The sequence below is a fragment of the Aedes albopictus genome, chromosome 3 (assembly GCF_035046485.1).
Source record: "Aedes albopictus strain Foshan chromosome 3, AalbF5, whole genome shotgun sequence".
NCBI classification, from domain to species: Eukaryota; Metazoa; Arthropoda; class Insecta; order Diptera; family Culicidae; genus Aedes; species Aedes albopictus.
Window position 1 is genome coordinate 84,523,041 of NC_085138.1, and position 14,028 is coordinate 84,537,068.

The 14,028-nt window shown below is 39.0% G+C and overlaps 3 protein-coding genes and 1 pseudogene across 3 annotated transcripts in view; 3 read left to right on the forward strand and 1 right to left on the reverse strand.

The window, feature by feature from the left end:
* LOC134284116 (TATA-binding protein-associated factor 172) overlaps nucleotides 1–14,028 on the forward strand; it is an 80,149-nt gene that overhangs the window by 33,929 nt on the left and 32,192 nt on the right. The gene's annotated exons all lie outside the window — the stretch shown is intronic.
* On the forward strand, nucleotides 1,008–2,392 carry LOC134290263 (putative gustatory receptor 28b). The gene is made up of 4 exons (XM_062857363.1): nucleotides 1,008–1,642; nucleotides 1,702–2,026; nucleotides 2,086–2,244; nucleotides 2,312–2,392. Exons 1-4 carry the CDS (start codon nucleotides 1,008–1,010, stop codon nucleotides 2,390–2,392), a joined length of 1,200 nt encoding a protein of 399 aa, XP_062713347.1.
* Nucleotides 2,304–12,258, forward strand: LOC134284118 (putative gustatory receptor 28b). Its single transcript, XM_062842424.1, has 4 exons — nucleotides 2,304–10,672; nucleotides 10,734–11,046; nucleotides 11,111–11,269; nucleotides 11,335–12,258. The coding sequence occupies exons 1-4, from the start codon at nucleotides 10,038–10,040 to the stop codon at nucleotides 11,419–11,421; spliced, it is 1,194 nt and encodes a 397-aa protein (XP_062698408.1). The 5' UTR covers nucleotides 2,304–10,037; the 3' UTR covers nucleotides 11,422–12,258.
* On the reverse strand, nucleotides 12,341–13,345 carry LOC134284119 (uncharacterized; annotated as a pseudogene).

Here is a 14,028-nt window from a genome sequence, read left to right on the forward strand (position 1 = left end):
GTTTGTCTTTCCTCTGTCTGTAAAGATGTGAATGAATGAATGACGCATTTTAGACCATTCTGATTACTTAGTTCGAGTTATCCCATGGAATTGGTACATTTGACAGCTTTTTTACTAGTACACTGAATGCACGATTCTACATTATGATTAAAAATGGATAATATTCAACTTGCACGTTCAATAAACCTAAATTCTCTTAGATGTTAGTCGAGATGAACTGCAAAAATGTTTCTTTTTATAATTATATGGTTTCAGATTCAAGATCACAATCAAAGTATTTTAGACACACATGTAAAAGTTTACTTTGCATTTCAGACAGGCTCCACGGCCTTGTATATCACTCGCAGAATAGCGAGATTCGGGTAAATCACCATTTTGTTGCTTATACGAACTGGAAAGTTTGTTTTCATTAGTGTTGTTTACTCATTGTTATATAACGCTATAGTGGACAGCGCAGCAAGGAATCGAAAGCAATACAGTAGAGCTTTGCACCATGTGTGTTTACTGAAATTCAAACTCTTAAACCTTGAGTTTGATTACATGTGTTAGTTTTATTCTAGAAGTAAATGAATTTTTAGGTTTTATCAAACGTGGCTCCATTGCCGAACTCCAACTCATAATTGATTTTGTTGTTGTCATACTTTATATTAATGTTGCTACTTGTTTGACGTTTTCGGAATCTTACATTATTCTTTCCTTTCTTTTTTCTTGCAGGTATGCTAACACTTGTACTGCAATATGTTTGACTGTTGATCTCAGAGTAAGTACTGTATTGTATAAATTTATGTTACCAGTTGTTGCTTTGAACTTGAAGCGCATACTACTTGTCGCAAGGACAATTCCGTTGATGTTCGCTGGAAAATATAGACATATTGCTCAGCTATTAATTACCTCATCAGAAGGGACCATTTATATGTCTGAGACTTCAATATCAAATATTGATTACGAGTGAGCGAGCCTTCATTGCGTAATAAAATACTGAATATATTCCGAGGTCATTCGTAGCCATGTCCTGGTTCCAGGCACGCAACTTTTTCGACTCGTTCCGCCCGGTCTATGTGGCTACGAAAGCTTGCCACATTCACTTCGAAACGTTGGATTTCCAGCAGCAAACCATTCGTCGAACGCTTCTTGATCAATTCCGATTCATTTTCACCATGGTGGTGGACGCCTATTTCATCTATCGAAGCATAGTGTTGAATCTTCCCTATCTGTATCTCACCGAGTCCGTTCTACTCAATGTGGGCAACTATCTCAGCTTGGTATTGCTCTCGATGTTGACGTTCACTCTACCCCTTTGGAATCGACTCAAAACCGAAGAAGTGTTCGAAATTTATGCGAACGTCAACGAGTGTGACCGAAAGCTGGGAACGCTGGGAATCGAAATCAACTACCGGAGGCACTACTGGATCAGTGTGGTGTACGTGCTGTGTACGATGTGCGCCGCCATAATCGGGACGTGGAATGCTGTCTCTGTTCGACGGGACTCGGCTTGGACGAACATTACCATGACGGCACCGCAGGTGTTGACCGTAGTGGCGATATTTAGAATATCTACAAATTATGGGCTGTTCACTTGCTACAGCAATCTATCGCTGATATCGATCAACGAACGCCTGGATAGTTTGTATAGCGTTATGACGTAAGAGTTTCCTGAGTTTCTTGAAACATAACAATTACACGATGTTCGGATTCTTTCAGAAAACACTTGGCAACAATGATAACTTCGCCAAGTACCGTCAGCTCCGGACAGGTATGTCACATGATTCGGCAAGTGGCCGAAACCCACCATCAGCTGAACGACACCATCCTTCTGTTCAACCGCTGCTACTCCTTCCAAGTCTTGCATGCAACGACAATGTCCGCCTTTTTCACGCTTTTCGTCGTCTTTGGATTCATCCATGCTTATGCGTCGGAGAAAAATGACATCACGATGAACGTGACATGGAACAACCTACTGTACGACGTGTTCTACATTGCGATGTTTTTGCAGCTAGTGGTGTCGACAAGCTTCGTCAGCGGAAACGTATGGTTCTGTGCACTTCTCACAGTGTTCAACAACTTATCTCTTTCGTGAAATTTCAGTGCAAACGAATTGCCACTGCGGTTCACAAAATGATAAGCCACGCCCACTACGATAAGGGGATCTTCAGGGAATTGGAAAGTTTCTCGCAACAGCTGAATCATCACGCTTCAAGGATCAGTTCCGGCTTGTGTGATTTCGACTGGACGTTGCTATACTCGGTTCGGTTTGGAATACGATGTTTGTGGTGTCATAGAATAACATAGTCTACGCATTTGTACCTTCTAGATTGCTGGAACGTTTACAACGTACTTGGTCATTCTGCTGCAGTTCGATGTGGGAAACTTGGATTTTCATCGACATAAATAGCTCTAGGAAAGAGGGATTGATAGGGTATGGGTTCCCTTATTAAGCATGTGGCTCCCATTTTCATCCCACGAAAAACAAAGGATTGAAGCGCTGTTTGTTTTGTTTCTTATTTTTGTATTTTTTGTTAGAAGTGAGCACCCATGAAAACAAAAAGAACGGAATGAATCGGTGCCGTAATCGCTTGTTTTCGAATAGGATGAAAATGTGAGCATGAGATTACTGATGGCACACATACCCTATAATGGAAATATGAATGAATAACGTAAGGGCTTCATACAGTTACTAATGTAATAACAATCATATATTGCTGTGGTATAAGTTAATACATATAGAAATTATGAAATCTTTGAAGATTTTATAATGTCCGAGGTTATACAAACTTTCCTGAAGTTCATAACTCGACATCTGCAGGTCTAACAGTTGTTGTTTATGTTGCCTAATCAATCATCTTGTGAATATTTGACGTTGCTACGGTTTGATACACTTACCCGAATTTTCATGGAAGTGAGTACTCAACATCTTCAGGAAATAATTGATTGTTACTTGTAAGAAGCTATGTTCTCCAAATCTGTTAGATCTTAACTTAAAATAACGTTAGAAGCAAATATCAACTAGTAAATTATGATTTATTCATGAACTTCCAATATATTCCAATGCGTTATTGTCACTCCCAACTCAGATTATAGAGTAGCAGCAACAGCAGCTATGCTCAGATATCTCCGTTCCAGTCTTCATCGCAAGGCAACTAACATCATGTAGTGCTTTACTTAACAGATAATAATTAGCTCCCGACCAACAGCGACATATGGGACGAACAATTCCCACGGTATGATAAAATCCCCACCCTATTATTGTTATCGAATGACGAAGATGATAAGGGGCACCTTCTGGCTGGTCGAGAGTATTATTTATTACATCAACAACACGTCACCGACAGCGAACGATATGGTACGCAGGAATATAGTTGACTTGTGTTCTAGCATCGGATAAAGAGTATCATACGGGCGAAATGACCCCAAGGTCACAGATTCAGCAATGATGTTGAATATAAAACCTGTAATTTCCAGTTTTAAGCTTGAGACTGTGAAACTTTCAAGGCTACGTTGATTTCTAAAAAATGTTGAATCGTAAAATTTTTGGTATTTGCAATCAATTTTAATGCTTAAAAAATGTCCGGATAATCGAATCACCCGAATTTTCGCGCCACTTCTTTTAAGTTTTCTTTCAGTTTTTTTGGTGTCATTGATGCAACTGCTATGAAACTGTGTGTGGAGAGAAGCAGATTTGAGGTGGTTCTTGTATACTCCTGTTGTGTACTGGAACTCTTGTCTCCAGGAACTCAATCTGTGGATTTCTGTGGATCAAGGATTGTCATCCGGAAATATGAATTCCGTCTGGATATTACTTCAACAATTCCAACTGACTATTACTTCAAGAATTCCTTCTGAAGATTACTTCTGATGATTTCTCCACCATCTCTTTCTAGAGATTCTTGCAGAAACTTCATCGCTGAGTTTCTCCAGAAACACCATCCAAAGGTTTCTTCAGGAATGCTTTCTGGGGATTCCTCCATAAATTTGAATGTCGGAATTCTTTCCTGGGTGTTCCTCCAAAAATTCCTTCCGAAGTTTTGAAAGAAACTCCTGAATGTTTCAATAAGGAATTCCTTGAGTATTCTTAGAAGGATAAAAAAAATCCCCCCGGAGGAATTTCAGAAATAGCTTTTGGATGATTTCCACAAAAAGAACTTCTAAAAAGAACATTTAGAAGGTTTCCAAAAAGAACTTCTGAAGGATTTTCAGAAGAAACCTTTGGAGGATTCCTAGAAGAAGCTCCAGCAGGAGGACTCTCAGGAAACTTGTTTTCAGAAATACCGTTAGGGTTTCTTTCTGGAACTTCTTTAGAAATGCCTCTTGGAATGCTTCTTAGGGTTTCTCAAAGGATTCATCCCATGTTTTATCTGATCTGGTGTCTTGATATCCTGTTTTGAACTCCTTTCGGAGATTTTTTCGGATTCCTACTGGCATTTTCCCATAATTCAAACAAATCTTTTCGGGATTATTCCTTGAGAATCTTCCGGGATTCCTGAATTCCTACCGTTTTCTTCTGTAGAGATCTTTCCAAAATTTCTTCCGAAATCTTTTTTCGGCATTGCTCCCAGAGTCCCTCATGAGAATTTCCTCGAGTTCCTTCTGCGTTACGTCCAAAAAAAATGTCGCGGATTTTTTTTTCGTGAGTTATTCCGAGAGCTCCACAGGAGTTAAAGTTTGAGAATTTGTCCTAAAATTTTACTATAGCGATTTCTTTCGAAGATTTTCAATGATTACCTATGGTGTTTCTCATGGGACGTTTCCATAAAATCTTTCCGGAATTTCTCCCAGAGTTGCTTCTGGAGTTATTCATGTGGTTTCTACTGGATCTCATGCGAGGATTTCTCTTGATTTTTTTGCAGGTCTTCCTCCCGGGATGCTCGTTTTAGGATTTCTTTAAAAGTTGCTCCTGAAATTCTTGCACGGATCGCAAATCGCTACCATATAAACTTTAAAATAGGTTCCTGGGCACCGAAATTCATGAAAATTTTGATTTCGGCTCAGTTTGGCATGCAGAATATGGAATTATCTCAGCATAGCTAAAGATCCAATTCTCAAAAATCCCGAAAGAAAACCAAAAAAAAAAGATTTTTTTATGAAGGCTAACAAGTTAGACACCACAGAATAACAACGTGAGAGAACTGAATAAAGCCAAAAGAAAAAAAAAAACTCCGACTAACCTCCAGGTAATAAGGTAATAAATGCAAGAAAAAACTCTTGAGAAAAGTTTTTTTCCGAGAAATTTTTAAAGAATTTAAAGAAGCAAATGTGATAGAATTCCAAAAAAGAATCACGGATGGAATTGATGAAAAAATCACGGAAACAATTGCAAAAAAATCCTCAAATCAAACGAATTTTGGATAGATTTTCAAACAAATCTAAAATTAACATTTGAAAAGGGCGAAACAATCATTGCGAATTACTGCTTCTCCCGTTCCTGCTGAGCGTATTTTCCATTATTCATTGATTCTCTAATTAGTAACAGGTAGAGCAGGCTCCCCTCTATCTGATAACATAGCAGGATAAGTTTGCATAAATAAATTTAAATATTTAAATTTAAAAATGCTTAGAAGGGACCGAAGCAACCGAGGCGTGCAATAATTGTTCCGCTTCCGGTTGTTGGTCAAAAAATGTCTTAACAAATCTCTGAAAGAACTTCTAATTTTTAAAAGATCTCTTTAGAAGTACTTTTCGGAAGAAAACAATCGGTTATGTCAGTTTTGTTTTAAAATTGTTGATATGCTATCGTAAGTTCCAGTTTTCCATTGGATTTCAATTGAATTCTCAACATTACACAGAGGACAAGCAACTTAAGTTCAGTTTCAAAACTGTGTTAGCAATTTAACTTGTTGAAACATCAAGAAATCCCATTTCAATTTTGCATACAAACTTTAGAGGCACAAATCGACGAACGATGCACCAAATCGAGCTGGATTTGTTCATCCTGGCTTTTATCACTTGCAAAATGAGGCAGATTATTCAAGTCATCCCCATTAGCTCACGAAATCTCAAGATCAGTGCTCTTGAAAATGTGAGAAGGGGTTCGAGTCAGCCATTGTAGCAACCACATAGGACATATGATCTGTGGAATTATAGATTGAACTTACTGAATGTATTTTCCAAATTTATAGAGTAGCTGGATATCATTCTTCCTAAAAGAAATTTTCGGTGGAATTGTCAAAACAATTTCTTGTAATCTACCCAAAAAAAACTGTTGGAAAAAATTAGAAATACTCCTGAACCAGTCTCATTTTTTATTTTCGAAGGAGTGTAGCAAAAATAAAAACCATAGATCTTGCGCATTATCCCATATTTTTTTATTATTTTTAGGATATTTGTGTACCGTTTTTAAAAAGTCTATAAATTTAATCAAAAGTTGGGCAAATTTTTAATTAATATATTTTCAAAACTCCTGGCTAAAAAAATATTCAGGGAATATCATTTTGTTTTGTTGGTAGATACCCTGCCCAGAATAAACTCTTGGAAGATCCACAGAAAAAAAAATCCAAAGACAATTTGGCAGGGAACACACCAGAAGAACGTAGAGGTGTTTAAGTACGAACTCCTCCCAGATACAATCCCAGACGAAACTTCAGCAAGAATCCGAGCAGGAAATACTGGAGGAATCCGTGGAAGAAGCCCAGAAGAATTTCATGGATGAATACAAGAAGGAATTCCGAAAAAATCTAAATAGAACTACTAATGATCCATGATCGATTTAATCGAGTAACCGTCAAACGATACAAGCAAGACATCAGATCATTTGATCCCCACGAGAAAGTGAACATGATTGTGGTTGCCAATATCGCTTGTAAAATGCTGGCTATCTATCATTTACGTCTATAACTATCTAGTGGATATGGCTTTATTTTCCTCATCTAACTTGACCATGCGAATAGGAGGGTATAGCAGTGAGGGCAAGTGAGATGATTTCGTTTGACTTGAATAAAAAGCTCAACATGTTCATGTTTCTTTAAAGTCAAGTGATTTGCTCAAGTGAGATGATAATGGTGTTTTACACGTTCAATTCACATTCAATTGGACATTTTCCATAGACTTGAATCAAGCATGTAAACAAATATAATAAATTAAAAATCTTTGATGTAAACCAGGTGTTGGGGGTAGTCATCTCCAGTTCGGCGAAACTCATATCGAAATAAGCAGCGTTTACTTTACGACAGATTCAATGCTGCAAATATATTTCTATTTGAATGCAAAATATACTTATAATATAGAATAAGGGTCTTACATGGTAGTTTCAGAGCCTATACTGCTGGAAATACATCCGCTCCTACCGATATCAAATTTTACACTGCCCAAATCCTATCACAATACACATATAATTATTGTGCGAAATGCTACTTCTGAATGTGTTGCCAGTTTCACCAAATTGACTTCAAGCGCGCCCCAACACCAGGCAATAGCGTTAGTCCTCTGAAGCTTTTCAATGTGTTCTGTGAGGAAGGTGCGCTAATCCCAAGCCCCATCTATTGGTTCTCTGTGCAATTCCGCTAGCTCTGGTCAATCACGGAGTAGCAACTACGAAGTGTACGGTCACCAATGCTCATGCTTATGCTCATGCTGCTCATGAAGCTTTTCAATGTGTTCTGATTTTGGTTTGTATCTAACTGTCCTGCTTCTTATTCTTTTCGTCAATAGCAATTGAGGTCTAACAAGCATAAACTGCACCCAATATGTTGCAGCTCGATTGCTCGAGGGTTAATAGTTAATCTTTGTCCTTGTTGTCGTGGCCGACATTTGGTGCTCTTGGTTATATCAAAGTTATCAATATGCTTCTTATATTGCAATCTATTTTTTGCTCGTTCTATCGTGTGAAACCTTGTCAGCCTTCAACGATATCACCAGCATGCAATAGTCAGTGTGTTTGTGTTTTGAAGTTTTTTTTTGCAAATTATGCAACACTTTCTTCCAAATTTTCGACTCCAAATGATGCACGTCACGCGCAAGAATGTCAGAAACATACAAGCCTTATTTTAAATTTAATACTCTAATTGTATAAACCCTAGACCTAGTTTTGACAAAGCTGTAAAATAGTATTCAAGCCAAATTTACTCACTCAGTTCAGCAAGACTTTTCCATTTTTTTTCCGTGATCTCTAAAGTCGGACGCTGAAAAATAACGATTTTCCAGATTCGCTCTCAGATTTAAAAAAAAACATAAGATAAGCTAAAAAGTTTTTGAATGTTTCAACTATCACCATCTTAAGGACAGACTTGTTAGAATCCCAAAATGGCCGCCATAATGGCCGACTTTGACACCTACTCACAATTTCGAGGGCACAAATCTCTTCGTAAACAAAGCCAGCGCACCTGAGCTTCTTATTTTAAGCTTATTGCAAGTGAGCAAGAACAGAATAATAAAATGCACTGTTGTTTGACACTTGCTACGTGAGATTTGTGCGTTTGAAGTTCTGATGCTCTGTTGAAGCGGGATTTTATGACGTTTGTCCTTAAGAGATTTCTAAAATTTTAGAAAATCTAATCATGATTTTAAGGAGTCAAAGCTGATGCAGCAACCACTACCTTCATTGCATATTAGTTACTTCATAGAACGGAAGTTCGGACAATCAGTATTTGCTTATTAAAATGCATCACAGCAATGCATAAATATGTATGGATTCACAGCCCCAACTGAAACAAGGTCACTCATGCGGATAATGCACATTAGGTTGAATGGAAAAAAATGCATCTACCATGAAAAAAATATTCCATTATTGGACCGGTACAGGCGATCTGACATTTCACCCTGCTATAGTCAACGCTCAAAAAGTGCGGATAATAATTGACCAAGTAAGTCATTTAAAATTTTAAGTTTTACCGTATTGATGATTTTTAATCATCAAACCAGGCTTTGTGATCTAATGAAAATCGCTTCAGTAACAAACGACCGACAGACATGGGAAGCACTCACTCAATGATTATTGTATTGTTGTCACTCGCTTCCACAAAAATTTTGAAGAGAATTTGCTCTTCTACAGTTTTAAATTGAAGCGGTTGAGTGTCATTCGTTGATTGAGAGTGCAAACTCTCTGCTATCCATGCACTGATGCAAGTAGATTCTTCTGACGCTCTCTTTGCTAATGTTCGCAACTCCGCTTCAGTAGCAGCATTGACAAACACCTTCGGGTCGCTTTCGTTATCACTTAATAAGGTATTAGTTGATCATGATGATGATTTGGCTGAGTTTTTCACGCTTGTCTACCGCAAGATTTTCTTTTGCAAGAGAAGATGCTGGAAGACATTACCCATCAATACTGAGTTCCATATTTTGAGCATTGTCTATTGGTACTAAAACATGTAATTTAAAATCTTAGTATCGAATTACCATAGTACCCACATAAAACAGTCAGTTGGAAGCATAACTTTACTGACATAATATGGTCATTTACATATTGACCGATTGAAGTGTGTTTGTGTGCATGTGCTCGGTATGCATGAATAAAACTTGCCGCATAGGTATTAACGCATGATACGACTTCATTAGTGTAGGGATATTGCTTTTAATTATTATTGATGCGTTGGTGTCATTATGGTCCCACGCATTCGTGTGGTTGACAAAATATCGATCGATTTGGTTTATGGAGTGAATATGTTCGTTTCGCTTCAAGCACAGTGAAAGATGACATTATTTTTTGGGATTTTGAGTTCCTAGCTTCAAAAACAGATCGAACAAACTAAATATATGAAAACTCCATCTGGTCTGCATTATTTTACACCCACTTCATTATAGAAGCTACCGCCCATGGCGCATTAAAAGCAATCAGGTGATTCATGGAATCACAATTGCAAAGTTATATCTAATTACGTTTCCTGTGAAGTGTTTTTCAAATTGTGTATTCCTGGTACCAGTCGTGATGCTACACAAATGCAGCGTTAATAGAGTGGAAGTTTTCCAATTCGAAATGGTTGGTTTACATCCAGAAATAGATTCTGGAAACCATTGATTGAATATTAACAATCAATCAGTCAACGCCCAGCTGAATTATCCGTCAGCTCACAGAGTGAAGTCCCAAAACTTCTCAACCATTCATAACCATGCCTTGGTACCAGGCGTGCAACTTTTTCGATTCTATCCGTCCAGTGTACCTCATCACAAAAATTTTCCTATTGCACTTTTCAACGTTGGATTTTAAACAGCAGACGATCCACAGAACGCTTCTAGACCAACTCTGTTTCAGCGTAGCCGTAGTGGTGGACATCTATCTAATCTACCGAAGCATAACGGTCAACACTCCCTATCTCTATCTGACCGATTCCGTTCTACTCAACGTGGGAACTTACTTGACTTTGGTGTTTCTCTCATTCATGACCTCTTCCATATCATCCTGGAACTGCTACCGAGCGGTTGAAATTCTCGGAATATACACCAATATCGACGAATGCGACCAGATCCTCAGATCGCTGGGGAGCTTCATCGATTACCGAAAGCAGCTTGTTTTCAGCACCTTGTACCTCTTCGGTTGGCTTTGCGTCCCGGTAATCGTTACGATGAACGCTGTATTAGCGCGGCTTAAATCCGCATGGACCAGTGTGACTTCGGGTGGACCGGACTTGTTAACTGCTGCGGCCATTTTAAGGACATCTATCTGCTTCAGTATGTTCGTTTGCTATTCGACGTTGACACTGCTGCTGCTCAACGCACGTCTCGGTTGTGTGCAGAAAGCTATGGTGTAGGAACCCTGGATTTTTGAGACTTACGCTTTTCTCAAGTTCTAACCGTTGTACTTTCAGGATGTACTTGAAGGAAGCTAGGATTTCCCAACCGACAGTCGATTGTGACGTGATTCGTCGAATTGCACAAGCTCACGATCAACTGTGCAACGCCATACAGTTGTTTAACGGTTGCTATTCCATTCACATAATGCACACCGTGACAATGTCGGTATTTTTCACGATTTTCGTCGTATTCGGATTGATCCATGCATATGCCACCGATGCAGGTGAAACCATGATGCAAGTGGCCAAGACCAACATCGTGTACGATGAGTTCTACATTTTGATGTTCGTTCTGATGGTGGTGTTCACCAGCTTGGTCGGTAGAAATGTAGGATCCCAAATAACTTGAGGTAACCAGCATTGACCAAATATGGGTGTTTCTAACATTTCAGTGCAGTCGCGTTAAGATGATGATAAACAAGGTTGTTTGCTATCGTTCTTATGATAAGGAGGTTTTCAGAGAATTGCGTTGTTTTTCGCAGCAGTTGGAAAACCATGCACCAAAGATCAACTGTGGTATGCTAGATTTTGACTGGACGCTGTTCTACTCGGTTTGTAATATTTGTGATGTTATCCCGTCTTAAAACAATTAATTCACGAATAATGTTCATTTTAGGCTGCTGGTACGTTCACAACATACTTGGTGATTTTGCTGCAGTTCGATGTAGGGAATTTGGGAATCCGTCATCAAAACCAAACGTGAAGTTGTATTTGAAAATTTTCTTGAGTAGAGCTGCTGACTGAAAAGGGTGATATTTCAAGTTACAAACGATATTATTGATCAAGTGCGTTCCAGAAAACTTATTCCAAATTCACTGAGACGAGACATAAGGTAATAAGGATCACCAGAATAAAGCAACTTATCACATTGACGGTAGAATTTTCAAACTGCAACAGAGGGAAACAGATAGTAACCATTTTTTTTTTTTTCAATAATGAAGAAAAACCATGTCTTAAGTTTTGATTCAGACTCTGGATGTAAAAAGTTTTCAAGTCCGCGTTTGTATTACGTCACATGCAGTGCCACTCGAGAAAAATTGAAAGAAAAGCCTAATTAAGAATGGAAAAGTACGTGCTGAACACTCTGCTTGTTGAACAAGCTTAGATCTACTAGTACATTTGGACGTGTCTGCTGTACTGTTTATTTGGGATCTTCATAAATCTCAACATGGGATGGTAACATCGAGGGATGCAATATACGACTTTGGCAGAATAGATTGGTGAGCTCGTTTCATTATTTTTTCATCTTTTTTATGACTTCCTGGCCTTATATACACTCCATTGATGGTGTTAACCGCTATGAAAATTCAAGTTTCCTAAATCGAACTGAAGTAAGATGATCAAATAGGTTGTAAATGTTCCAGCAGCCTGCAAATAAAATAGTACTTTCAGTCATCCCATCTTCCTTGTATTACTACGGAAGATCGTACCGAGTAGAACAGCGTCCAATCAAAATCGAAGAAACCGCAGCTGATCTTCGGTGCATGTTGTTCCAGCTGTTGTGAAAAGCGTCCGAGTTCTCCGAAGATCTGCTTATCGTACGGGGTGTAGCATATTGCTTTGTGCACTGCGATTGACATCTTGTACCTCTGATAATGAACAAAACATGAATAGTAAAACTTTTAGCACCAGATCACATGCCATTCGCTTACATTCGCACCGACTAGGGATGCGCTTTGCACCAGCATAACAAACATCACCACGTAGAACAAACCGTAGAGCATATTTGTCCATGCCATTCGGATTGTAACATCGCTCGCATTGGAAGCATAAGCGTGGATCAGTCCAAACGCGACGAAAACCGTGGCCGATGCAGCGATTATCACGTCGTACATTGTCTGAACGGAGTAGCAGTCGTTGAACAGGTGAATCATTTCGCACAGCTGGTCGTGAACAGCAGCGACTCTACGAATCGTTTGACAAGTACGGTTTGTACCGTCTGCTATGGACTGTCTGGAAAAAGTAACACTTGAGAGTTCATGAGTAGATTGTTCTCTACTAATAGCTTACTGGAGTTTATCAAGCCGCTCGTTGATCGACATGAGCGTCAACCTGCTGTAACTGATAAACAAACTAAAATTGACGGATAGTCGATATATAGCCACCACTGTTTCGAGTTTGCTGTATTGATCATTCTCGAATGCCTTGTTACATCGAACAGATAATCCGTTAAGGGTAGCGATTGCTGAAATACACATGGATATGCCAATATCCACCGTACTGAAAATACGATGCTTCCGATGATCGATAACAATTCCCAACTCTCTGAGTTTCCTATCACAGTCGTTGATGCCAATGTAGAGCTGGAATATCTCTGTGCTTTTGTAGTGATTCCACAGTGGCAGTGTGTACGTCAACATCACGAGCAGCATGAGGCACAAGTAGTTTCCGACATTGACTAGAACGGAGTCCGTAATATGCAGATAGGGAATGTTAGCATGCACACTCCTAACTAGGAAGGATAAGTCCATCAGTGTACTGAGAACGAAGCGGACTTGATCGAGCAGAGTACGGCGAACGGTTTGCTCTTTGAAGTCCACGGTTTCGAAGTGTACGTGAAAGAACTTCGAAACAAGGTAGACCGGGCGAAGTGAATCGAAGAAGTTGTGCGCTTGAAACCATGGCATGGTTACGAATGTTTTCCATGGCAGAGTTCATCGAGTCATACTGTAGTTGATTTATTTGGTATATTTCGATGATTGATTTCTATCAATAATTCAACAGAGGAACTAATATAACTCAGCTAGTACACGCGCAACTGTTCTGCGAGACCATACAGCGTCTGTCATCCACAACTGTATCTTCCACGATCTTTCGTTATTGACAAATATTATCTATGTCCGAAGGTTCCATTTCATTTATACCTTTGCATGTTTTACAGGATTCCCAACAGCAATTCCTGGAGGACTCCCAGAAGCAACTCATGCAAGTTTCTTAGAAGAAACTCTGGAGAAGACGTAGTACGAAATATTGGAGAAGTTTCAAAGATGTATAAAGACCGAAATTTAGCAAAATCTCTTGGAAGAAAGTGTCGTAGCAGACTGTGCGCGCGAGTGGCTGCGTTTTCCAATTGGTCACGCGTTTTCTTTGTCCCGCATTGTTTCGAATATGACCGTTTGATTTGAAAACCCACTGGTGGTGTTAATGCCTTCCGCAAATTTTACCTCGAAAAGTGCTTGCAAATAGATCTTCGCTGTTCAACATATTTCTTTTACCTGGCGATTTAGTGGATCATGTACACGTAGTGTTGAGTAGGAGAATTCGCAATTTTGGAAACCACTATTTGCGCAAAGTTTGCGCCGCAAACGAA

Bases quoted from the DNA above. Each gene is read 5' to 3' on its own strand.
- LOC134290263 (XM_062857363.1), top strand. From the start codon at position 1,008: ATGTCCTGGTTCCAGGCACGCAACTTTTTCGACTCGTTCCGCCCGGTC. The intron at 1,643-1,701 runs GTAAGAGTTTCC...GGATTCTTTCAG, and splicing joins AGTTTGTATAGCGTTATGAC to AAAACACTTGGCAACAATGA. The intron at 2,245-2,311 runs GTTCGGTTTGGA...TGTACCTTCTAG, and splicing joins ACTGGACGTTGCTATACTCG to ATTGCTGGAACGTTTACAAC.
- LOC134284118 (XM_062842424.1), top strand. From the start codon at position 10,038: ATGCCTTGGTACCAGGCGTGCAACTTTTTCGATTCTATCCGTCCAGTG. The intron at 10,673-10,733 runs GTAGGAACCCTG...TTGTACTTTCAG, and splicing joins TGTGTGCAGAAAGCTATGGT to GATGTACTTGAAGGAAGCTA. The intron at 11,270-11,334 runs GTTTGTAATATT...TGTTCATTTTAG, and splicing joins ACTGGACGCTGTTCTACTCG to GCTGCTGGTACGTTCACAAC.